General features: G+C 43.7%; 2 protein-coding genes and 1 long non-coding RNA gene across 9 annotated transcripts in view; all 3 read left to right on the top strand.

The window, feature by feature from the left end:
* The window catches only part of LOC147033026 (uncharacterized), a 30,040-nt gene extending 28,381 nt beyond the window's left edge, over positions 1–1,659 (top strand). For all 4 annotated transcript variants that reach the window (XM_085871145.1, XM_085871146.1, XM_085871143.1 and 1 more), the window contains exon 5: positions 433–1,659. In XM_085871145.1, coding sequence (XP_085727271.1) covers positions 433–664 — 232 coding nt within the window. In that variant the 3' untranslated portion in view covers positions 665–1,659. The remainder of the gene's footprint in view (positions 1–432) is intronic.
* A 10,087-nt stretch (positions 1,660–11,746) lies between these two features.
* Positions 11,747–25,000, top strand: part of LOC147033024 (uncharacterized) — a 31,046-nt gene continuing 17,792 nt past the window's right edge. The window contains exons 1-4 of one of the 4 annotated variants that reach the window (XM_085871139.1): positions 11,747–11,934; positions 16,161–16,267; positions 18,426–18,527; positions 18,646–18,838. In XM_085871139.1, the coding sequence (XP_085727265.1) occupies positions 11,870–11,934; positions 16,161–16,267; positions 18,426–18,527; positions 18,646–18,838 (467 nt within the window). In that variant the 5' untranslated portion in view covers positions 11,747–11,869. The other 3 variants (XM_085871141.1, XM_085871140.1, XM_085871138.1) reach the window with 3 other exon arrangements.
* On the top strand, positions 14,869–15,762 carry LOC147033025 (uncharacterized). The gene is made up of 2 exons (XR_015055431.1): positions 14,869–15,209; positions 15,440–15,762. It is a non-coding gene; the product is annotated as an uncharacterized LOC147033025 (long non-coding RNA).

Raw genomic sequence — 25,000 nt, 5'->3', positions numbered from 1 at the left:
AGTCTGAGTGGCATTGATTTTGTCAACTCTATGCCCAATCAAGAACACTGGAAAAATCTCTTGTGACCATATTAAGTGGATATCAAAGGAAGTCTAAGAAGAAGATTTACTTATTTACTTACAAAACGTTTGACCTTGCCTGATGATGTAAATTGAATTATTGGCATTATGGATTCTTTGCCTTTCTTGAGAAAGGGGTTAAGGTGTGGTGGTGGAATAATTTCATGAAAAGTGGTGCAAATTTAGTTGCAAAAAAAAAAAAAGGTGGATGGGGGAGGGGGGGAAGTAAAAGTTCCACAATTGTCATTGGTGGATCCATGCCTACTAAAATTCAGTCCATCTTTGAATTTGATTCCCTCAAATTGTTTGTGATATAATTGCACATGCTGTCTTTATGGCAGGGTTTTGAATGTGTGTGTGTGTGTGTTGCAGATCTCGCCGGCGCCGTCGTTCTTACAGCCGCTCTCGTTCATCGTCTTACGGAGACACTGGCCGACGACAAAAGGCTGGCCGTCCTCGCTCAGCTTCCCGTGAACGTTCTGGCTCTCAGTCCCCATCTCCAACAGCTCGTCGAGGTTCGGTATCCTCACTTCATTGGCAGGGATCTCGATCGTCCTCTCCCGTTGTCCAAGACAACTCTCCCAATGTCCTGGCTAATAAGTAGATGATGGGGGTTGATGCAAGGATAAAACCAGAGATGTTTTGTTTGTTACAGTTGGAGGCCTGGTCATCCCTGCAAGTTATGGTTTTGATTTTTGCGTTTGAGTCATTTGTAAAGTCAGGTTTTGGATCTGGTGTTCGGATGTGAACAGAATTTGACGTCACAATTGGTTTGACTTGATACCACCCTGACCTGCTTCGCTTTGTTTTTGGGTTTGGGCTCACACTTGGTATTGGAGATTAAAATTTAAGATTCAAAACATGTTCACAGGCTTTCAGCCTGCCCCCTTCCCCTCCCTCTCTCCAACATTTTCATTGATTATTTGGAGTATATATTGTTTCTGCTTTTTTAAAGTTGTATTTTGTGTTTACTTTGTCATTAACTTTTATCTGTTTTGTACAATGTGATTGTTTAATTTCTGTTTGGCCTTTCCTTCTTTCTTTTCCTTTCACCTTCCCTTCCCTTCATTCCCTTTTTCTTTTTCTGCCCTGCTCGCTCCCCTCCCCCTCCCTCTCCTCTGTCCCCTGTCTCATCTCTGTCTCATCTCTGTCTCATCTCTGTCTCATCTCTGTCTCATCTCTGTCTCATCTCTGTCTCATCTCTGTCTCTGTCTGTCTCTGTCCCTCTCTCCCCTTTCTCTCCTCTCTCTCTCCCCTTTCTCTCCTCTCTCTCTCCCCTTTCTCTCATCTCTCTCTCCTCTCTATTTTTCCAATCTCTTTCTTTTTATCTCCTCTCTCTGCTCTTTCTTTCTCTGCCCTCCCTCCTCTGCCCTCCCTCTTGTTCTCCCCAACCCTCTCCTCCTTTTTTTTTCTCCTTTTCTCATCCATGTGAAATGCCCATGGAATTTTTGTTATTTGGATAATATGCAGTGAACTTGTAGCTGTTGATTTCAGAAAGATTTGTGCTTGTATTTGGAGCAAATCTCGGATTTGCAGTTTTATTTTCCACTTGTTGCAAGATGCTTGTGCAATTTGCATTAATAAAAATTTCCCTTCGTTTTTTTGTTTTTTTCCATCCTGTATGAAAGCATTTTGATCAAGTCCTTCCACTGAGTTTCCGTGGTTTTGTTTTTTGTAATCGTGTATAAAAGTTTTTTTTTTTTAAATTGGCATTTGAGGTGTTCGGTTACCGAACGGCGAGCTCGCGCTTGTTCAAGCCATCCGGATGTTCCTTATGAATGGGGTGCTTGCTTGAGTAATGAAGCCATTTGGTGAGCACTACATTTCTACAAGAAACGTGGTTGCAACATATCCCTTATGTTCTGGACGCCTCATCTTTTGGAGTAAATTAGCCAAAGTTATTTCTGTGCAACGTGCTTTTTGCACAGAATCATGGCCAATTCGTTGTGTAAAAATGCGAGAACTTTTGTCATCAAAAAGCTGTTCTCAAGCGATTGCAGAAACAGTCGTTGAAACGTCATCGAATCCCAAATGTGAAATCATGAACTCCGAGATCTTTGTTTCGGCGATGAGCACGCTGTAAAAGTAACGTGGTGGTGGTCGTACGGGGTAGCTATCATTTTTCTTGAAGTGCGACTGTGTCGCTGATGCAGTGCCTCTCTACCAGTACACACTGGAACTGGTACTCATTTCGCCGACCTCAGAAGGATGACGAGCTGAGTCAACCCCCGTCTATTAATTCAGTGGCCGACGGGGCTTGAACTCAGGACCCAAGGATCCCAATCCGCCACCGAACCACTGAGCCAACACCAGGCTGTGTGAAAGTAATCACCTTAACGGTGACGATTCCCGCGGTGTATAGTTCGAGAGTTGCTGTATTCTAGCTTTTTTTTTCCCCCCCAAAACGTTTAAATTTACATTGTACGTTTGTGATATTTGTTTTTCAGATCAGATGATGTGCCTGTTGATTCAGGCAACAAACTGAAATCTTTATCCATCAGGTTTGGTTTGTAAAGTTTTAAAATAAACGGGAGAAAGTTGCAGTGATTGGTTTATTAACAGAATCCAACGGACGACATTATTATCCCAAGATAAGTTTAGGTTTGTTGTGCGGTGTTCAACGAGTTAAAACGAGTTGTACGGCTTGGCGTGTCAAGCTCCACATTACAGGCCGTTACTTCACCTGGGCCGCAGGTACGTTGAAGCCGGTGTACCGCTGTACCGCTTTCCACACGACCATGTGGCGAGTCATCGATTCGTTCGTGGGTTTTTTTTTTTTAACTGTTTCAGTGTTTGTCTCTCTCTCCATTGCGCTTGTATTAGCACCTTTCATCTGATGTTTGTAAGTTCGCGTCCGTCGCCCTCACCTTAAGTTCCCTCATTGCGTCCAATCAAATCGAGCCGGTTAAAAAGCACCACCAGGTGAACGTTAACTTCTGACGAGTTGTGCTTGTCAATTCAGCCACTGCAACAACACTTATTTTCGTGTAACATTTAAATGTTGCATTTTTCTCTGGAAAGGTCGAGGTTCGTAAAAAAAAAAAAAAATTTAACAATGCCGGTAATAAAAACCCGGGAATTCATATTTTCGCGTCACTTTCGGGACAGGAAAGGTGCTTTGACAACGCGGTGCAGCACCCGCAGGATTATCCAAATGACGTGTGCGTACGAAATGAGCCTTCTGCGCATGCGCTGTGGACGACGCGTTTTCAGTGACTGTTTGTTTCTCCCCTGAGGGAACTTTTAATCTCCCGTTGCTCGGACGACATCCGATTCAAATCGTCTTTTTCACGTAATTCTCATCATTTAAACGAAAGACGGGCAATTTCAGGATGGTTTATTTATTTGTATGCTCCCTGTCGCTGCTTGGCTGCATCATTATTCTGGGTGTGGCGACTGTGCCGCTGATGCAGTGCCCTTGTTATCAGAAACCTGGTACTCATTTTTCCGATCCCTGAAGGATGACGGGCTCAGTCGATCCACCTGGTGTAAAGTGTACGGAATGATCGAGGCTTGAACTCGAGTCACGAAAAAATATAGGACTAGCCGGGAGGCGACGATGGTTCGCGGGCATTATTGAGGAAGCCCTCCCGTAAAACCCATCTCTTCCGTAAAAATTGACCAAATCGAATCGGATTTTTTAGCTCGCCTGTTCGAAGAACAGAGAGCTATAGCGATACTCCCGGCGTGAGCGTGAAAATGTTAAAGTTTTTGGTGCAAGTTATTTAGAAGCTTGCCATTCATTTGATATGCGTACTCGGATACTGATATTTGGCATGGAGGTTTCTTTGGTGTATACTATTGGTGTAGTGAAGTTGGAATTAAAAAAGAATTTAAATATATATATATATTTTTTGACCTGTTTTGAACTTAACTTTTTTTGTAGCACATCAACGTTAAAGTTTTTGGTGCAAGTTATTTAGAAGCTTGCCATTCATTTAATACTATTAAAGGTGCCCATCTTGGACGGGCGTCACTGGCAACATATGGTAAAAGACAGATAGAATGAATGTATTTTAAACAATATATTATATCATTTTTATCCATTGATTATCATTCAGGTTTCCCCCTTCGACTGTCCCGCAGTAGCTCCACTTCGATGACATTACCACGTAGTTTCGTGACTACACAACGTGTACCATTTGTGAGTTCCGGAGGATCCATAGAGCACATTAAAACTATAGGGCACCCTACTTTAAAGTGATCCAAAAGGCCGGATCAGTTTCGTGTACATATTCATATCTTGTAGATTTTAGCTGGCCAGATCAGTTTCGTCTACATATTCATATCTTGTAGATTTTAGCTGATTCTGAAACTGTTAACAGCATGTCGATCGGATGGTTCTGTGATTTTCTACGGTAGTAAACAGAAGGACGACTTAAGCCTGTACGCCACTATGCAGAGACCCGAGGACCTAATATTTCACAACAAACTAAAAACTCACAAAATTTGAAGATATTTTAAATAAACAATTTATTATAATATCAATTAAATATAATTTTTATCCATCGATAATTAAATTTGAATTGTTCTGTACAGCTATAGTTGTTCTCCTGGGATCTGTGCATCCATCCACGATCTATGTTCTAATGAAGTGCAGTAGGAATAATAAAAACAGCACCGTGCGGGAGTGCAGGCAATCTCTCCAAAGCTCTCGGAAAGCCTTAAAATGTATCACGATCGGTTTGATTGTGAACAGATATACGGACGGACGGTCATCGAGACCGGTTTTATTAGGTCATCATGAGGGTACCGCTTGATATTACGCATTGAAATAGAGATATGAATACTCAAGTGAGTTTATTATATGTCTATGATTGATAGCTTAGTGACAGCTCAATAACATGAGCAATTTGCTATGCCGTATAGTGATTAATAATAACATACTCTACAAAAGGTTTTACGAACTCATCTTAGTGGTCCTCTAAAAAATGGGAAACATTTTTATTTCTTTTTTGTGCAATAATTCCTCCCATTTTGCAAATGGAGAACATGAACTGTTTAACTCCCATAATCATCAAAACGAATTTTGAGGGGCCTCTTAAGGAAGACAATAATATCATCTATATTAATATTTTGGCACGCCCCTTTTTTTTGTTCCACCATCAGATTTTCCACCATCAGATTACTATATATGTCAAAGATTGTTTCATTTCATGCAGTAACAAAAATGTGATTGTGGAACAAAAAAGGGGGCGTGCCGAAATATTAATGAAGATAATAATAAGATTTAACGACCATAATCATCAAAACGAATTTTGAGGGGCCTCTTAAGGAAGACAATAATATCATTACTATATATGTCAAAGCTTGTCTCATTTCATGCAGTAACAAAAATGTGATGGTAGAACAAAGAAATGGGCGTGCTGAAATATTATTTAATTAATATGTGTACTAGGATGCTCATATTTGGCATGGAGGTTCTTTTGGGGTATATTATTGACTAGTAACGGTGCCCGTCTTTGACGGGCATCACTGGCAACATATGGTAAAAGACGGATAGCATGAATGTATTTTAAACAATATATTATATCATTTTTATCCATTGATTAATTATCATTCAGGTTTTCCACTTCGATGCCATTACCACATAGTTTAGTGACGACACAACGTGTACCATTCTTGAGTTCCGGAGGATCCATAGAGCGCATTAAAATTACAGGGCACCCGACTTTAAAGTGATCCAAAAGGCCAGATCAGTTTCGTCTACATATTCATATCTTGTAGATTTTAGCTGGTCAGAAAGTCATGGTTTTGTGAAGAAACTACGGCACATGGAAAGTGCAAATTAGTCAGGTATGAACTCAACTGTTTTCTCCCCAAATGGAGCGTGATTCTCTGAGCCGAACTCATCTTAGTGGTCCTCTAAAAAATTGGAAACATTTTTATTTCTTTTTTGTGCAATAATTCCTCCCATTTTGCAAATGGAGAACATGAACTGTTTAACTCCCATAATCATCAAAACGAATTTTGAGGGGCCTCTTAAGGAAGACAATAATATCATTACTATATGTGTCAAAGCTTGTTTCATTTCATGCAGTAACAAATCTGATGGTGGAACAAAAAAAGGGGCGTGCCGAAATATTAATATTGATAACTCCCATAATCATCAAAACGAATTTTGAGGGGCCTCTTAAGGAAGACAATAATATTGTTACGGATTCGCGCCCGCCGGCATGCTGACGGCCACGTAACTCGAATCGCGGCACGTCGCCCACCGGACGGACAATCCAGTCGTGACCCTCTCGGACTAACGCCGGGAACCAGTCACGGGTGGACCTTTCGGTCTCACCGCGATCGAGCCAATCAGCCCCCGCGTGGGATAGGGTTGCTCGCCAAATTCGACCTACCTAAGTACCCACACGGAGGGTAGACCGGGCGATCGCACCTCGCCGCAGGTCTACTTCGGACACGGGCCACTTAAGCGACCCGTTCCGTACTATCGGGATAACCGAGCGGTGTTATCGTCGGCCTCGACAGTTCGATTAATTATCGGGTGTATTCAGCCCACTACCAACCCTTTACGTGAAGTAAGATGGGGATTCAATAGAGGAAAAGACGAAGCGAAGCGGGAAACAGTTCAACACAAAGCACATTTATTCGCGATGAACGGAAAGCACACATATTCAATTCCACCAAAACCACATAGAAAAGAAAAACACAATGCAATTTACACAAAAAGCAAATGCGACAATGCAGATCTAATACCGATTACGCGAGCACACGGCAACACTTATACAATTTTACTTCACAGACGGCGCCGGCAACACATACCCAAAACCAAGAAAAAGAACACCCTCAAAGATGAGGCGGGCCTGAGGCCGAGACCGGGTCGGGCCTACCCGTCTGGTGATGAGACGCGGAGCGGCGATGGTGCCTCAACTCCGCGGGCCTCGCGGGCAGTGTCTGGTAGGGGGTGGGAAAGGGGTCCCCTTGGTCGCACTATCTCAGCGCGGGGGGAAACAGGAGGGGGTTGCTGATGCTCGGGGTATAGAGGATTTCCACTCTGCCTCGAGTCCCGCGACGAGCGTCTCCACCTCGGCCAGGTCGCGCCGTCGGCCTCCCTGGTGTGCAGCTCCCTGCACGACGCGAGCACCCTCTCGTCTGCCCTCGCCGCCTCTCCACAGCTCCGTCCCCTTTTGCTCCGACTCCAACGCACACGACGACGACCAACTCCTTCTTGCTTCTTCTTCCCAACTCCACCGCCCGCGAAGTCTTAACTCTCTCATTCCCTTGACTGACGAACGCGGTCGCTTATATAAGCCCCGTGGCTTCGCTCTCTCATCTTTGACCCCCTCCCTTCGACCTTTCACCTCGCTCCCCATTGGCCCGAGAAAAAGTGGGCGTGAATGCTTTTTGATCCATAAATTTGCATATAGCGATCGCCCTCCAACGCCCGGGAGGCGGGGCCAAATCGCCCCTCGCTCACCGATTGGACGGCACAAAAGTGGGCGTGTGTCGTTTTTGATCCGTTTTTGAAGCAGAAAATCCGTGGTTTTGTACACGCTGTTCGGCGAGCGCCCTGCACGAGTCCAACACCGGTACCCACAAGCGGCGCAAGAACGGTGGCGATGCGACGGTTGCGAGGTGTGACGTGAAGGTCGTGGCGGTTGTGGTGAAGCGGCGTTGTGGTTGGTGGTTGATGTTGTGACTGGTGGTGGTAACAATGGCGGTTGGTCCAAAATAAAGATAGTAAAAGAAAAACGGCTATCCTGAAGAGTCGCAGCACGCATGAATAACATTTATTCCCTCTAGACAACGGGTTTGGGCCTAACTACACATGTACTTACCGAGATATCTCACCTAAGGGACCTGAATGGTGGTTTGCGAATTTGGTAACCACAACAATATCATTACTATATGTGTCAAAGCTTGTTTCATTTCATGCAGTAACAAAAATCTGATGGTGGAACAAAAAAGGGGTGTGCTGAAATATTAATGTAGATGCAGTGAAGTTAATATAAAAAAAAATTTCAAATTTTTAAAATTTTTGAACTTAACTTTTATGTAGCACATCAACGTTAAAGTTTTTTCCTTTCTAATGTTTTTATCTACCACACGATTTTTTTACTGATTACAATATACAAATACATATATTGCTTTAAAATTATTTGGATCAGACTTTACTGCAATGCTTTATAAAAAATATTATTAGACTCGTCTTTTAAAAACGATATATGTATAAACAGGCGAGCATTGGGTGGCTTTGACACCAACTCTGGTTATATGTTGTACTTATGGACATTACGCACAGCTTCTAGGAAATGAAATTGCGAGAAAAAAATTAAAGAAAAAGTACAAGTGGGCGTGGCTCCGCCCACAAGGGGCGTGGGACGCCCCTCATACAAAAAGACACCCAGACCATGATATCTAGCTTGTGTCCAAGTTTCATCAAGATCGCATCAAACGTCACGGAGCTATGCTCTGGAGAGAGAGAGACACACAGACACACAGACAGACAGACAGACAGACAGACAGACAGACAGACAGACTCAACGAAAGTAGTGGTCACTGCTGGCGCCCGCAAACCAAAATACGAGAAATATCTGTGGATGAGAGCTGTCAAGTTCCTTCCTATCATTTCCTGTTAATACAAGAGTAGCAGAACACACACACACACACACACACACACACACACACACACACACACACACACACACACACACACACACACACACACACACACACACACACACACACACACACACACACACACACACACACACACACACACACACACACACACACACACACACACACACACACTTTCGTAATAGATGCAAAAATCCAATATAATTTCTCTTGTGTCCCTTAAACCAAACAAACTATATAATAGCTTCCTCCTCAAACATGAATAATCTAATGTGTTCCTAATCTTGTGGCACATGGCCAGACTAATGTGTTGTGTGCTGTGTGTGACACAACTGCGCCAATTGCTACCAAATTTGGCACATGGCCCAAGTTAGACCATTTCTTTCTTTGTCTATCTATTCTTCTTGCAAAGGAAAAGGCACCAAAGTGAGATTTTGATGTGTCTGAAATTGAAAGTTTTATGAGACGTTCTTAACTGTGTTTGTCTGTTTTTTTTTTTTTTTTTTTCTTTGTCTGACTTTAAGAAAAATATTGTGGTGAAAGAAATTTAGCAGTTTCAAGTTTTGTGCTTTTTGTTTTTTTCTACAAAACATGTTTTTAAAACTTGAAGTTGGCAATTTTTTTGGGGGGGGCAATTCGAAATGCAAGTAGCTGGCTTTGCCTTGGGCGCAAAATAGTCTGGCGACGGCCCTGGTTAGACCTTATTGTGAACACGGGCTACTTGGTTTCATATGTAGTTAGGGAGGGTGATGGGGTAGAAGGAGGCAGAGGTTAGGGTGGGATGAGGGAGGGGAATGGATGGTGATGAGGAAGGGATGTGGAAGGGGTGGGAGGAGGAACCTGGCAATGCCGGACACCCCTGCCTGTAGTAAATATAATCATTGTTAAAGTTGATTTTGTTTATCTTGTGCATTCAGAAGTTTTAGATATGACCCTCCGATTATGACCCTCCGATAATCCCCCCGCGCTGAGATAGTGCGACAAGGGGGCCCCTTTCCCACCCCCTTCCAGACACTGTCCGCGAGGCCCGCGGAGTTGAGGCGCCACCGCCGCTCTGCGTCTCATCATCAGACGGGTAGGCCCGACACGGTCTCGGCCCCAGGCCCGCCTACCCCCCTCATCCTTGAGGGTGGTTCTTTTCTTTTGCTTTGGGAATATGTGTTGTCGGCGCCGTCTGTGAAGTAAAATTGTATAAGTGTTGCCGTGTGCTCGGTAGTCGGATAGCTCTGCATTGTGTTTCTCTTTTATATTTGCTTTTTGTGTAATATTGTGTTTCTTCTCCTTTTACATGTGCTTTTGGTGTAATTGTATATGTGTGCTTCCCGTTCATCGCGAAATAAATGTGAGTTATGTTAAACTGTTTTCCCGCTTCGCTTCGTCTTTTCTTTCATTGAATCTCCATCTTGCTTCACGTAAAGGGTTGGTCGTGGGCTAAAACGCCCGATAATTAATCGAACCGTCGAGGCCGACGAATAACACCGCTCGGTTATCCCGATAGTATGGAACGGGTCGCTTAGAGTGGCCCGTGTCCGAAGTCGACCTGCGGTGAGGTGCGATCGCCCGGTCTACCCCCCGTGTGGGTACTTAGGTCGAATTTGGCGAGCAACCCTATCCCACGCTGGGGCCGATTGGCACGATCGTGGTGAGACCGAAAGGTCCACCCGTGACTGGTTCCCGGCGTTAGTCCGAGAGGGTCACGACTGGATTGTCCGTCCGGTGGGCGACGTGCCGCGATTCGAGTTACGTGGCCGTTCGCACGCCGGCGGGCGCGAATCCGCAACAATATATTTCAACATAAAGACTATAGGTGATTCAGAACAATTGATGGGGATGGAATGCAAAGTTCAAATAGGTCCTACTCAGGCAAGAATTTGCACTTATAGCTCTTGTGTTTGTGGACTTCCACAGGGAAATGTCGTTTGATGCTCCAGCAGTAGTCTGCCATCATATTTTTGTCCCATCGCCCTTGGTAGCGCTCTTCCATCGTCATGAGGTCCTGACGGAAGCGCTCTCCCTGTTCCTCACTTACAGCCCCAAGGTTCTCAGGGACTTGATCAAGGTGACTATTCAGGGAATGGAGCTTGACACTCATGTTGCACCCAAGATCACGAAAAGCCAACAGCATTCTAGTAACCAGAAACTCATAGTTATCTGCCTTTTTGTTACCAATAAAGTTTTGTATAACTGCGACGAAAGACAGCCACGCTGTCTTCTCCTTGTCATTCATCTTCCTTACAAATTCCTCATCACGTATAAGGGCACAAATTTGAGATCCATCCAACACACCTGCTTTGATCATCTTTAAAGAAAGCAGGAAAAGCAGAACTATATGTTGAAAACATTCACCATCAGTACTCGATGCCTTCACAAACTGTTTCATCAAACCGAGCTTGATATGGAGTGGGGGAAAAATGATGTTTCGGCTGACGATTGGGTCATTCGCAATGTTTGGCATGCTTGCTTCCAGAGTTTCACGGATGGGCCACTCCTTCTGGATCCAGTATTTCTCTCGAGCTCGGCTGTCCCACATGCAGAGATGGCATGCAAACTTTGTGAAGCCTTTCTGTTGACCAAGGAGAACGTTGACCATTTTCAGGTCCACATAAATGATCCAGTTGTGCTCGTGATATTTGAGTAAGTCAATGACCATTTTTATTAGGACAATTATAATGACAATTAGCCAGCATAAGCACGGAGTCCGGTATACTCTCAATTCTCCTCCATTCAACGAGCACCAAGTGAACCACCGCCGTAAATGACAATGCCCCAGGGACAATCCCCCCGACCGCGCGGCATCACGGTGTTATCTGTCTCGTGTGCGAGCCGCGCGACATGTGATCACGCGTCACATCCTTCAATTCATCACAGGAATCTGTTCAAAACAAGCTGTTGTTTTTGAAAGGAGCCGACGATTCTATTAAGCGGTGTATTGGTGGATCACTGTTTACTTATCAGGAATCATTTCATCACTGTTTTTGTGACGAACAGTTTTATTGTTGTTTTAAAAATATCAAACACGAAATTGTATACCTATATGTCGTCCTGAGATTCAACTGAACAATCGTATCTTAGGAACGTCGGCGAAAAAAAAAACAAGGATGACGCGCAAAGAGATGAGCTGAGGCGTTTCCCATCGGGCAGTGCGCGCGGCCTTGTGAAGCCTTCGATCGTGATTTGGTGTTGAGCTGTTCGTGACGGCCTTCGATCTTTTAGCGTCATGTCTAAATACAGCCGGCCGCCGAATTCGTCTCTGTACGTGCGAAACGTGGCGGACACAACGCGGTAAGAACGGGACTCGGCGCTTGTTAGTGCGTTCACGTTTCCCACCACGTACGTTTTGGCGTGTTGATTATTAATTAATTAATTGTGGTTCCCGGTTGCACGGAGCGTTTCGATGAGACCGAACATCTTCACGCTCCGCGGTGGTTTCCCCCCCATATTTTGGAGCGATTATAAGTCGTGTTGCACGACAATTACAAACGTTCGATTTTATGACGAGCTGCTTGTCTCGACGCCCATTGTCGCGGGGACTCGTACTAGGCCTAGGCCTTCGGCCCTGTCGGCCCACCATGTCGTCGAGATGAATCTTGAGCCGCATCGTGATCATCATGACATTTTCAGCAGGTGGACCCTTTTTGGGGATTAAGTAGTGCTTGCTAGTTGACTTTATTAGCGTGAGTTAAATTTGATTTTTATTTATTTAATTTTTTTAATTTAATTTATTATTTATTTATTTATTTATTAATTTTTTTGTTTTATTTTATTTTATTTTATTTTTTTTAATACGTACTAGCAGAATACCCACCCGACTGGCGATGCTGTACCAAGCATGTAGCAGCTTGTGACGCATGCCTTTTATTTGGGCGGTGTATAAAACAAAAATATCCCAGGTTATGTCCATGAAGCAAAAACACCTCACTGCACAGGAACACAGCACTGTAAATGGTGGAGACTTGTAATAAGAGTGTCCACCATTTACAGTTTACAGTACAGCCCCACCTGGAGGCAGCACGACACAATACATGTTTATAAAGAGGGTGCGTTCCCACCCCACCCCCCCCCCCACGACCACCGGAAACGATAAAAACACCCCTATGCACTAATTGGGGTCATGCTGATCCTATGTAGCAAATCAGGATGTAATCAGCCCACAACTGTAGGAGGAGTTGCGCGACTAACACACATAAACGCTGCTCCGTGCATTATAGTGAGGTTGAGGAAGGAGGCAATTGTTAGGGGGACGTGATGGAAATGTTTAAGAGAAAGGAGGAGATTTGGACCATACTGCTGTGCAGAGCGTTGGTGCTGCTTCAGCAGTGTCCTTGGTTATTGGGCACAATCCTGGACGGGTCACCACTCTGACACAGGATACCAGCAAGCTGGCACTCCAGAGTCATCCCCACCTGGTATTAATTGAAGTCAAGCAGGATTTCAACTCAGGATCCTAGGATCCCAAGCCTACCACCCTAACCATTAAGCCAACACCAGGCATACAAAATGAGTGCAGAGTTATTACGGCCCTTGATGAGCACCAGGAGCCAAAAGCTTGGGAGTTAAGATAGCAAGGGAAGGGTCTTTTACTTGGAGATTAGTTGCTCGTTACCTCCACCTCCGAAGGTGGACGGAGGTTAACTTATGTTTTCACCCCTGTTTGCTTGTTTGTTTGTGTCACGATTTTTATGCACAGTTTTGACTTTCAAAACATGGGGCCACGATGGTGCTGGACCAAGATTGTCAGTTTGATGACCGGTCAATGTCGGGTGGGATGATCAGAGACCGTCATGAACTGATGCAGCTTTGGCCAGTGATTGGGAACCATTTTTATTTGATAGGAAAGCTGTATTGAGGGCTTTGTCTGGGAACTCAAAAGAAGCCAGAGTTCCTGTGAAGCTTATGATTGAACGAAAAACAACAACTTTCAACAGGAGCCACTTGGCTCGATCTGGATTCAGACCTGAACCAAAATCTAATCGGCTCGTTGTCATCACACTCCCAACCTGTCCACCAAGTTTAGGCTGAATTCATCCATAACTTTTTGAGATATTCTGCTGTATATCAGTGTTTGGCTCGACCTATCAATGGTGAAGAATCACCTAAAAACTTCCAGTGTCCGAATCCGGATCTTCACCAAAATCAAATCAATTCGTCCTTGTCAAAACACCCCACTTGTCCACCAAGTATTGTCCAAATCCATCCATAAATTCTTGATATAGCCTGCTTACAGACAAGACAGGGGTGAAAAAACAATCTCCATCCACCTTCTGTAGCTGAGATAAACCAGACTCAGGGGTGGTAGGTGGGGTGTAATTGTTGCAGCGTCCGCTCTTGAGTCTGGGAGGTCGACGGTCTGAACCTGAACTGGGCCGAGCCATAGCATCGACTTAAAAAAATTAACAAAACAAACAAAAACTAGGGGGGAGCCCTCGGTAGAATGCAAAACCTCTGCTGCCAATACTGCTGGGTCACGTAAGTGAACATGATATCCTATTCATTGTAGGCCAAAACGGATCAGACTACTGAACCACGATTGAATCAACTAAACTAGATCGACACGCCAATAAAATTGTCAAGAAAATAAAATCGAATTTTTTTTGAAAAAAAGTTGCAAAATTTGTATTTTGGGGGGATTGGAAATCACTTAAAACATAAAGAAATGCAAAAAAAAAAAAATTCAAATAAAATCGAAATTTGTTTGAAAAAAGTTCTAAAATTTTCTGTTTTTTTTTTTTTTATTTAACAAATTTATTTATGGTTGTAAATCACTTTAAAACATGTAAAAAAAACATGTAAAAACTAGAGGGGGAGCACTCCGGAGAGTGCAAAATCTCCGCCGCCAATACTGCTGGGTCACTCAAGTGAACCTTATATCTTATTCATTAAATATGTCAACAGTGCTGACAGTTATAGTTCTTTTCTCCAACATTTTTTTTTTTGGGGGGGGGGGGGTTGGAAATCACTTAAAACATGTAGAAATGCAAAAAAAAAGAAATCAAAATTTTGTTGAAAAAAAAGTTGCAAAAATTTTTTTTTTTCTCTTACAATTATTTTTTTTGGGGGGAGGGGTTGGAAATCACTGAAAACATGTAGAAATGCAAAAAAAACATTTTTCTTCTCTAACAATTTTTTGGGGGAGGGGGTTGGAAATCACTTAAAACATGCAGAAATGCAAAAAACATTTTTTTTTCTCGAACAATTTTTTTTTTGGGGGGCGGGGGGGGGTTGGAAATCACTGAAAACATGTAGAAACGCAAAAAAATATTTTTTTTCTTTAAATTTTTTTTTGGGGGGGGGTGACAATTTTTTTGGCGGGGTTGGAAATCACTTAAAACATGTAGAAATGCAAAAAAATTAAAAAATCAAATTCTCTAACAATTTTTTTTTGGGGGGGGACCAAGTCCAAAATTTTATGGCATGATACTTGGACCATACCTAACCCCCCCCCACCAAGTTTCGTCGAAATCCGTCGAGGAGTTTTTCCGTAATACTGTTCACAAACAAACAAACAAACAGAAAGGGGTTAAAACAGTAACCTCCATCCATCTTCGAAGATGGCGGAGGTTAATGAAAAAACAAAAATTCAAATATTTTTCAAAATGGCCGCCTTAGCGGCCATATTGGACTGTGGACAAAGTCCAAAATCTAATGGCATGATCCTTGGACCATACCTAATCCCCCCACCAAGTTTCGTCGAAATCCGTCCAGGAGTTTTTTCCGTAATACTGTTCACAAACAAACAAACAAACAGACGGGTGAAAACAGTAACCTCCGTCCATCTTCGATGGAGGAGGTTAAAAATGGGCACGTGCTGCTTCCTTGCTTGATACTGAATACTAATAAAATATGTAGCATGGACAAACAACCATAAGTTTTCAATCCCAATGAAAATGTTACCATTCGAGCCTTAATAAGAGCATTGTCAATGTATATTTTCTGTCTGTGAACAATTTGATCACCAAAATCATCTCGCATGTCGTCCAAGGCCAAATCTTTCGCACGTGAATTGGGAACGAGTTGAATGAAGGACTTGAATTTTTGCATCTGTCATTTCAACCCTCTCCTCTCACCACCCCCACACCATCCTTGCCCTCTCGGTGATCTCTACTATTCCAACTAATTTGCATGGAAACCTAAGAACCTTGAGGAAAGGGGTGAATGCTGTCCGACATGAAATTAATGCAATTGTACTTTCGATGGCAATTTCACTTGTTACATGCAACGCGTGTTTTTGATCCGGCGCTTGCAATTTTCGACATGCTGAGCTTAATTTCCTCAAACATGATCGTAGATTGAATGGAGTTCGGCCGAAGTGTGCGTTTGAATGTGTTTTTGTACGTTTTAATATGGTAAAAAAATTTTTTTCCACCATATATCGGGAACCTTGGGGAATTTTTGCTCACATCTTTACCTGGCCACATTGGTCGCGCACCTTAACACAAGCGTCAAATTGATGACGACACCTTGAGGTGTTGAGTGCTGGCTGTGCTTGTGTGTACACGTGTGTGACGAAGGCCCGAGGACCTGCGCCGTGAATTCACCAGGTTTGGCCCCATCCTTGACGTTTACGTTCCCCTTGACTACTACACACGCCAGCCGAGGGGCTTCTCTTATGTGCAATATCCTTCCCAGTTCACCCGTTCGTCTGTTGTTTGCTGTGCTTTGTTTATTTTATCATTTTATTGTCGCCGGTCGCCTTCTGGAAGACTCTTTTGGCACACTTGTTTTTTATCGAGTACTTGACCGTTCTGCAAGTTTGGTGAATGCAAAAATACATGATGCTGCAACTCTTCCAGTCAGAGTATTTGTTCATTACTTATAATTGTTGTGTTTTTGTTTTTATTTCGAAACAATGTTCCTTTTGCTAACTGAATCTCTGCCATTACGTGCCCTATAAAGCTAAGTGAAGGAGTGTAGACTTTGGGTGAAAGTGAACTGAGGATGTCTTCAAGGTACTTCAAATTTGCAGCCAAAAGCGTAATTGTAAACTGCCTTAAAATTGTATCCTTGTTTTAAACCATCCAGTGACCCCTTTGTTTAATACCAATAGAGTTTGGGTGTCACAGGAAAGGCTTTGCTTTGATTTTGATGCTTTGCTCTCCAAATTTATCTTTGCATCCAAAAACTCAACGACAAGCATGATGCTTTAAATGTTCCTCTCGACTACAGTTTTTACTAGTTTGCATGAATGCACTTTCTCATGGCTTGTAGCATGGTATTGTGTACACTGTGGTCCTAAATGAGGAGAAAGCTTAGAAATTGAACCCAGTTTTAATAAGATAAACAATCTTAATGTTATATAATGCCCAAGTGTCTGTGCTTTCAGAAAATGTATACTTTGCTATAGGTCCTATGGATATAGTTGCTTACAAAGCATGTTTTTTATCCAAACACAGGCTATCAAAAATGTTAGGAAGTACGTAACAAATTGCATTTACCAAGCTGCTACAAAATTACTGGTAGCTATAAGCTTGATTTTATAACCATAGAATAAGTTTACCAAGATGGCCCTATGATATAAAAATCAATACCAAAGGCCAGTTTGTGTTGGTTGTTACAGAACATACATGTTACATGTTACAGAATACAGAACATCAAAGGTTGTTCGGAAGTACGTAACGTTTTAAAGAAATCTGCACTTTTAATCCTGAGATGTTAGTTTGGTCAGAGCTTTGACCCTGTCAGAGCAATAGAAAGAGGAAGAATTAAGCTCTGCCCAAATAGATCCTGCATCCCCATGATGTTGGCTAACAAATGATATGCAAAACTTAATCATACAATGACTTTCATTTTTTGGTCCCCCGTGTCCGAAATGTGTACATAATACTTTGCTACAAGCCTCATTCCAAAAAGATTAATGTACGTGTTGCCTCGAATGAGGAAACGCATCGCAAGATTTGCTTAAAGTGGGAGGGAGTGGGTGTTTGTAGTGGGTTAAAAAAAGAAGAGCTTTTAAAGCTCTTGCAGATCATGATTGGCCTTGCGACTTGTCGTGGGACTCACCTTCACACAAAGGTTGAACATTTCATTTGGCTGTAGCTCATTCTAACTTTGTTGTTTGTGTCTTTTACTATCTCAGTGTGTGTAGCCAAGGCTTCAGGCAAGCCAAGTAGCGAGCTAAAGCAAGCAAGAAAGCCAACCGTAACAAGCGTGCAAGGGTAATGCAAGGGCGGTCAAGTTTGTTTGGTGAGCCCCAAAGGCTACAAGTACCAAAGACCAAGTCCATTAAAGCTGCCACAGGGATGAACTATGCCCTGGTTCTCTGTCTCTCTCTCTCATGCCCACTGCATCTCCAAGGCAAGGCAAGGCAAGGCAAGGCAAAGCAAGGCCAGCAGGACAGATGCACGTAAGGTACCTGTTCTGCACCGGTTACCCGCTGCCTGCTGTCCAATCTGCCCCATACGAGCACCTTTTAATTCAATACAGATATTGCAGAATGATGGGCTGTATCAATCCACTCTCATTTTCTATTTAATGCCATAGCAGTGATACAAAGCAACCCGCATTCAAGTTAGACCACTTTTGTATCACCTTCAGTAAGAAGTTGGTCAAATAAACTTTTTTTTTTTTGAGTATCAGTCCTTGCACACAGTCTTGAATTTTTTTTGTGTACTTCTTGTTAGCAAGGTAGTGGGACATGCTAGCAAAGCAGTGTTGGTTGGGAGCAAGATTTCTGCCTTGCAGCAGTCCTCGTTTGGTATAACCAGTTTGGTGACATCACCAGGCAAATGTATGCATGTCAGCCCTCCCATCCTTAACCCCCAAATCCTGCGGCACATTTGAAGATGTACGTGATGCTGAGGATGCACTCTACAGCCTAGACAAGAAGTGGGTCTGCGGAAGGCAGATCGAAATCCAGTTTGCAGAAGGAGATCGGAAAAGTAAGTACTACCTTGGTCTTTGTTGAGAATTTAAGGGTATTTTTGGCACTTTCTTGTGTATGTCCAAAACAAAAAAACAGTTTTGGAGAATATGTATTGTCTGGTTTTGCTACCACAGCACCAAGCCAAATGAAGGTGAAGGTGAAGGAGCGGCAGCGACGTGGATCTCGCTATTCTGATCGTCATGATGACCGACGTCGTCGTTCCCGTTCCCGTAGCTATGATCGGCGGCGCTCACGCTCTCGCTCCCGCTCACGGAGCGCAGCACGCAGCCCACGCCGTGAACGTCGGCACTCCCAGTCTCCCCATGAGTACATGTCGCACTTTACATGCAAACAAACTGCAATTGGAACTTTTCCTTTTAAAATTTGAGAATCTGTTGCCTTGTAAGCAATTTCCTGCCATGGCAGAGGCCCATTTTTCCAATGTGCATTCACATTTACCATACATAACGAGGCGGATATGTAATGATGCTGTATGCATTGTTTCACAAATAGTTAACTCGATAATCCCACACTAAGTAGAATTTTAAAAGCAAGTCATTTCTTCGATTTAAGAAGAAATAAATAGTCCACAATGGGGGTTCACCCCACTTTTACATAAGAGCTTTGTGGCATTCACCCCCAGTCTTGAGGCAATTGAGACAGCCAGGTTGGGCCTGGCCATGTCTCACGAGCTCCTTTTGGCAGGGACTCTTTTGGGTCAAGTGATAGCTTGTGGGGTTTTGATTCCAGGTGCGTTGACCAAGCATCTCTCCTAGAGCTGTGGGGGTTATCATCCAGGGGCTGAACAGCATGAAGGAAGTTATTCCTGGACTGAAACCTCTTGGGAGCTGGCTCATGTTGAAAGGGTGGGTAATGAGCATCACATTTCTGTTTGGTTCTTTCTATTTGTGAGGAGACTGCCTTTCTGATTGGTGGTGGGGCAACACCACATATCAAAGAGAGGTCGTCCACTCGCGTTTGTTTAAGACATTCGGAAATAGCTCTGTCGGCCGTGTTAAAGACTGAATCCATCTTTGTAGCATGTGAGGAATGGCCTCACACAGGATAAGCCTATTTGGCTGCCGAATAGCACAGGGCAAGTGCAATACTTCATATGGTCCCTGGGTCTGTTCCCCATTTGGAGTTGGCCAGCTTCTTCAAGATGTTTCTGGCTCCTACCTTCTCCTGTGTCTTGACGACATAATCTTTATAACTCAGGTGGGGTCCAAGGTAACTCCAAAGTATATTGGTTTGGTGTTGTGAGTCGGTCTTCTTCCTTGCCAGCAGACATTCAGCTTTCGGTTTGTATCCCTGTTCTTCAAATGAAAGGCACTTTCGTAGTTGGTTAATCCAGCTAGTTTGTCAGTGAGGGTCTGTTCCACCTTTTCAAAGGGTTGATCCTGGGATGCATTTCAGAGATCATCAGCATACAGGGAACTTCAAGTATTTGGATGTATGTGTTGGTCATTTGTGGAGATATTAAACAGTAAGGGAGCAAGAACACTGCCATTACATAGTCCATTCTTATGTCTATGGCATCTGCGACTACCCATGAGGTCCACAAAGAAACGTTTACTGGCCAGCATGTTTTGAATTGTTCCTGTCAGTCTTGCTTCGTTTGTTATCTGGAATAACTTCTTGTTTTCTGGAAACAGGTAAACAAATGCAGCACTAGTTATCAGCCCTTTCTCATAGCCATCTTCAATTAATTGTGTGAGATTCAGGAGCTGACTCGTGCAGGACTTTCCAGATCTGAAACCTGCTTACTCAGGGAGACATGCTGATCCACAATGGCTAACTAGACTATTTAGAATGAGTCTTGAATAGCTTGTATGTGTGATAAAGCAGGGAGATGGGCCGGAAGCTCTTGGGATCAGTGGGATCATTTCCAGGCTTCAGTGTTGCCACTATTCTTGCTTGTCTCCACAATTTTGGGTTCTTGTTGGTACTCAAGCAGCTGTTGAGCATGTCTAGTAACCACTGAAGAGCTGGTGGTCCTCAGTGCTTGACTTATTCAAATAGGATGTCACGTCCGGCAGCATTGTTGCGGGTCATCACTTTGCCAAGTAAGAGTTCACTCATGGTGAACTGTCTGGTGAGGTTGAGTCCTCCTGGTCATCATCGGCAGACCTTGGAAGTTTAACTCTGCTTGGACGATGACCTGGGTTTCCTCGACTGTTCCTAAGGAGCTAGTGAACGACATGGTCTGTTGTGATCTCATACTGAGGTTGTGCTTTTGTGAAGTCATTTCCTTGCCACTTATTACATCACTCCTCTGATATGGAATTGATGTCTCTCCATTTTTCAGAGTATCATCCCCAAAGGGTTTAGTCTAGAAGCAGATGGTGTAATCCTTGTAGAGTTCCTTTGCATCCTGTGACAGTCCTGGGATGTAATTGGTCCGGCATCCTCTTGGGATATTGGAGTTCGAGGACCTTTTCATCATCTCCACAAAAAAACATCATTGTTAGCAGGGGAAGTTGGTAGGTCTTTGATTGCAGCATCCAGTTCTGCTGAGAATTTCTCCCAGTTTGCCTTTTTTAGGTTGAAAAGGCGGTGGAAGGGAACAGCATGAGGAGGAACCACTGCACAAAGTTTACTTCTAATGCGTTGGTGTTGGGAGTTTGGAACTTAGTCCAGGTCAATTTTCTCACATTGGTTAGCAATGTGGTTTGAAGCAAACATCACGTTCATTTTGAGCTGCGTCTCAATCTGCTGCTGTTGAAAGATCTTGGTAACTTTGTATCATGAATGAGGGACAGCTGTCTTACATCCAACCAGCTTTCAAATCATTCCAACATCATTTGCTTTGAGTATACCCAAAGTATACTATAGCTGTTGAAGTCACCGATCACCACATTTACAGAATCATCAGTAAAACCATCTGGGAAAGAGAACTGATGAGGTGGCTTGTAACCTACACTTACGGACATCCTCATAAGCTGCATGTTGAGGACTTCAGTGTTACCAAGTTCTGACATGGAGGACTTGTCAATAGCAATTCTGCTGCAGACAAAAACAACACTGCCATACTGATCATGTACTCTCTCTGTCACAAGTGTCATACCCAGGATCCTTGTGCATATATTTGAAGCTCCACGATGCGTCTCTTGTCGGCAAATAATTTATTTCTCAAACAGATCTGCCAGAAGATGTTGTTTGGCTGCTGAAAGACTTTCAACATTGGCTGCGATGATGTACAATGCTGGTCCTGAAAAGGAACCAAGTTTGCGACATTGTAGCTCACCGACATCTTGGGCTGGATTTGACAGTTGATTTATGTTTCGCACTCTCCAGTACAGATCAAAAAGTTGATAGTTGATAGGTAGGTGTAGCGTTGTAATTAGGATTCGCAGGCAAAAGCTAACCAGCGACCACGACGTGAACGCTCCTTTTGCCCTGACAAGGAGCCGTACACCAAGCTTACACCACATGAGGACCAAATTGTAAGTGCATCTTCAGTGTTAATGCTGGTTCTTTCTTTTACTTTTGACTCTGATACTGAGCTTTGTTCATTGGGAGTTGGGAATGGGATTTCCAATGAAACCTGAACTTTGCATAGCCTGTCTATTGGAATTTTTTTTAGCGTAGTGTAAATAGACCACTTTACTGAAGGTTTCATTTGTCCTGTTAGCAGAAGGATTTTTTTCCCCACACTTCTTGCACTGTTAATGTTGTTAAGGTTGAGCAACATGTAGTGACTTGTAAATAGGCCATTGGGAGTCATTGCTTTTGTCCTTTGTGAACTTCAATCATTGTTTCTTGTATTATTTTGTTTGTTTAGATTCTGTTGAAATATGATATGAACTCGTACAAATGCAAAAATTATACCTTTTGATGAATGTTAAATTTCAGGAAGTGCTGGTACGCTTCAAACTTTTCTGTAAAACTTGCTGTATTGTCGCGATCGTTTCAGCACACCCCCTCCCCCTCACCCCTGAAAAAAATTCAAGGTGAGGGAGCAAGATTCAAACGACTTTTTATTATTCCCGCGCTTTCAAAGAAAAGCGGGAATATTGTGATTGTTTCCACCGTCCGTCCGTCTGGACGTTCGTACATCCGTCTGTCTTACCCTGTAACTCCTCCTCCACCGTTTGAAATAGGAACTTGAAACTTTTGGACATAGTAGATATATGTATGGGGAAGTGCACAACACTTTCGGATTTTTGATATGACCCATAGGGGCCGGGCCAGAGGGGTTGGGGTCATGGGGGTCGATTAAAAAAAAATATTGTCATAGCTTTTTAAATCAAACATATTCATGAGTTATACATTTAACAACATATTTTGTAAACACATGAAGATCAGAGGGTGCTTGGGGGGGGGTAGGGGGTGCTTAGCGGATAGGGGGTCAAAATAACTCCTCCTACACCGTTTGAGATCGGAACTTGAAACTTTGGGACAGTAGATATATGTATGGGGAAAACACTGTCGGATTTTTGATCTGACCCCGAGGGGCCGGGCCAGAGGGGGTGGGGTCATGGGAGCTGATTTTTTAAAAGTATATTTACCATTATACTTGGTAAATTATTTTATAAAGAACTGACTTATGTGGCCACCATGAGTGACAAACAGTCAAAGGTTTTACTGTATTTATCTAATTGATTATGAATAATTATAATTAATATTATACACAGTTCATTCCTATAATTAAATTGATGCACAGTTCTATATTGCTGGACAGTGTTAAATTAATGTTTCATGAAATGTTGACATGCTTGCAATGACTTCTGATTTAGTAAACATAGTAAGTATTTGGTCATAAAGCACATCAAATAGAAAAGAATAGTCAATCCATTTTGCAAGATAAAATTTCACCTGGTGTTAATGGGACAAAGCATTGCGCGCGGGAATATGCGATGGTGTGCCATTGACAACGTAGTTCAAGTTGGCCTTGTAATTATATTAAACAGAAGGTTGAAAATTTAAGATTGTAAAATGACTCGTATGTATATGTATGTGCATATATATATATTGTTGTGGTTACCAAATTCGCAAACCACCATTCAGGTCCCTTAGGTGAGGTATCTCGGTAAGTGCATGTGTAGTTAGGCCCAAACCCGTTGTCTAGTGGGAATACATGTCATTTATACGTGCTGCGACTCTTCAGGATAGCCGTTTTTCTTTTACTATCTTTATTTTGGACCAACCGCCATGATCACAACCACAACATCAACCACCGACCACAACCACCGCTTCACCACAACCGCCACGACCTTCCCGTCACACCTCGCCACCGTAGCATCGCCACCGTTCTTGCCCCGCTGTGGGTACCGGTGTTGGACTCATGCAGAACGCGCGTCGAACAGCGTGTACAAAATCACGGATTTTCTGCTTCAAAAACGGATCAAAAACGACACACGCCCACTTTTTGCCGTCCAATCGGTGAGCGAGGGGCGATTTGGCCCCGCCTCCAGAACGATCGATATATGCAAATTTGTGGATCAAAAAGCCTTCACGCCCACTTTTTCTCGGGCCAATGGGGAGCGAGGTGAAAGGTCAAAGGGAGGGGGTCAAAGGCGAAGTTACGGGGGGATAAAAGGACGGTGTTGGTCAGTCAGAGTCGGTCGGAGAGTCAGCAGAACGCGGTCGGAGAGTCAGCAGAACGAGGGTCGGAGAGTCCAAAGAAGAGTCAGCAAAAGTCGGTCGGAGAGTCAAGAAGAGGAGAGTGGGAGTCAGCAAAAAGGGAACGAAGAGTCAGAAGAGAGTCGCAAACAAGAACGGGTCGGAGAGTCAAGAAGAGGAGAGTCGGAAGCAGAGGGTCAAGACTTCGCGGGCGGTGGAGCTGCTCGTCGTGTGCGTTGGAGTCGGAACGGAGGGGACGGAGCTGTGGAAAGGCGGCGACACCAGACGAGGGGGTGCTCGCGTCGTGCAGGAAGCTGCACCCGAGGGAGGCCGACAGCGCGACCTGGCCGAGGTGGAGACGCTCGTCGCACATAATAAAGATCCTCTATACCCCGAGCATCAGCAACCCCCTCCTGTTTCCCCCCGCGCTGAGATAGTGCGACCAAGGGGGCCCCGTTCCCACCCCCTACCAGGCACTGTCCACGAGGCCCGCGGGTTGCGGGGCCATCGCCGCTCCGCGTCTCATCACCAGACGGGTAGGCCCGACCCGGTCTCGGCCTCAGGCCTACCTCATTCTTGGGGGATTTCTTTTCCTTGGTTTTGGGTATGTGTTGTCGGCGCCGTCTGTGAAGTAGAATTGTATAAGTGTTGCCGTGTGCTCGGTAGTCGGTATTAGCTCTGCACTGTGTTTTCACTTTTATGTTTGCTTTTTGTGTAAATGGAATTGTGTTTTCTTTTTTTTGTGTGCATTTGGTGGAATTGTATTTGTGTGCTTCCCGTGTGCCGAGAATAAATGTGCTTTATTGTTGAACTGTTTCCCGCTTCGCTTCGTCTTTTCCTCCATTGAATCCCCATCTTGCTTCACGTAAAGGGTTGGTAGTGGGCTGAATACGCCAGATAATTAATCGAACCGTCGAGGTCGAC

The sequence above is a fragment of the Eptatretus burgeri genome, chromosome 2 (genome assembly GCF_056783735.1).
Source record: "Eptatretus burgeri isolate ZD-2024b chromosome 2, Ebu_testis_v1, whole genome shotgun sequence".
NCBI lineage: Eukaryota > Metazoa > Chordata > Myxini > Myxiniformes > Myxinidae > Eptatretus > Eptatretus burgeri.
Note: the sequence above shows the minus strand (reverse complement) of the source record. Positions and strands in the feature narration are given on the sequence as shown.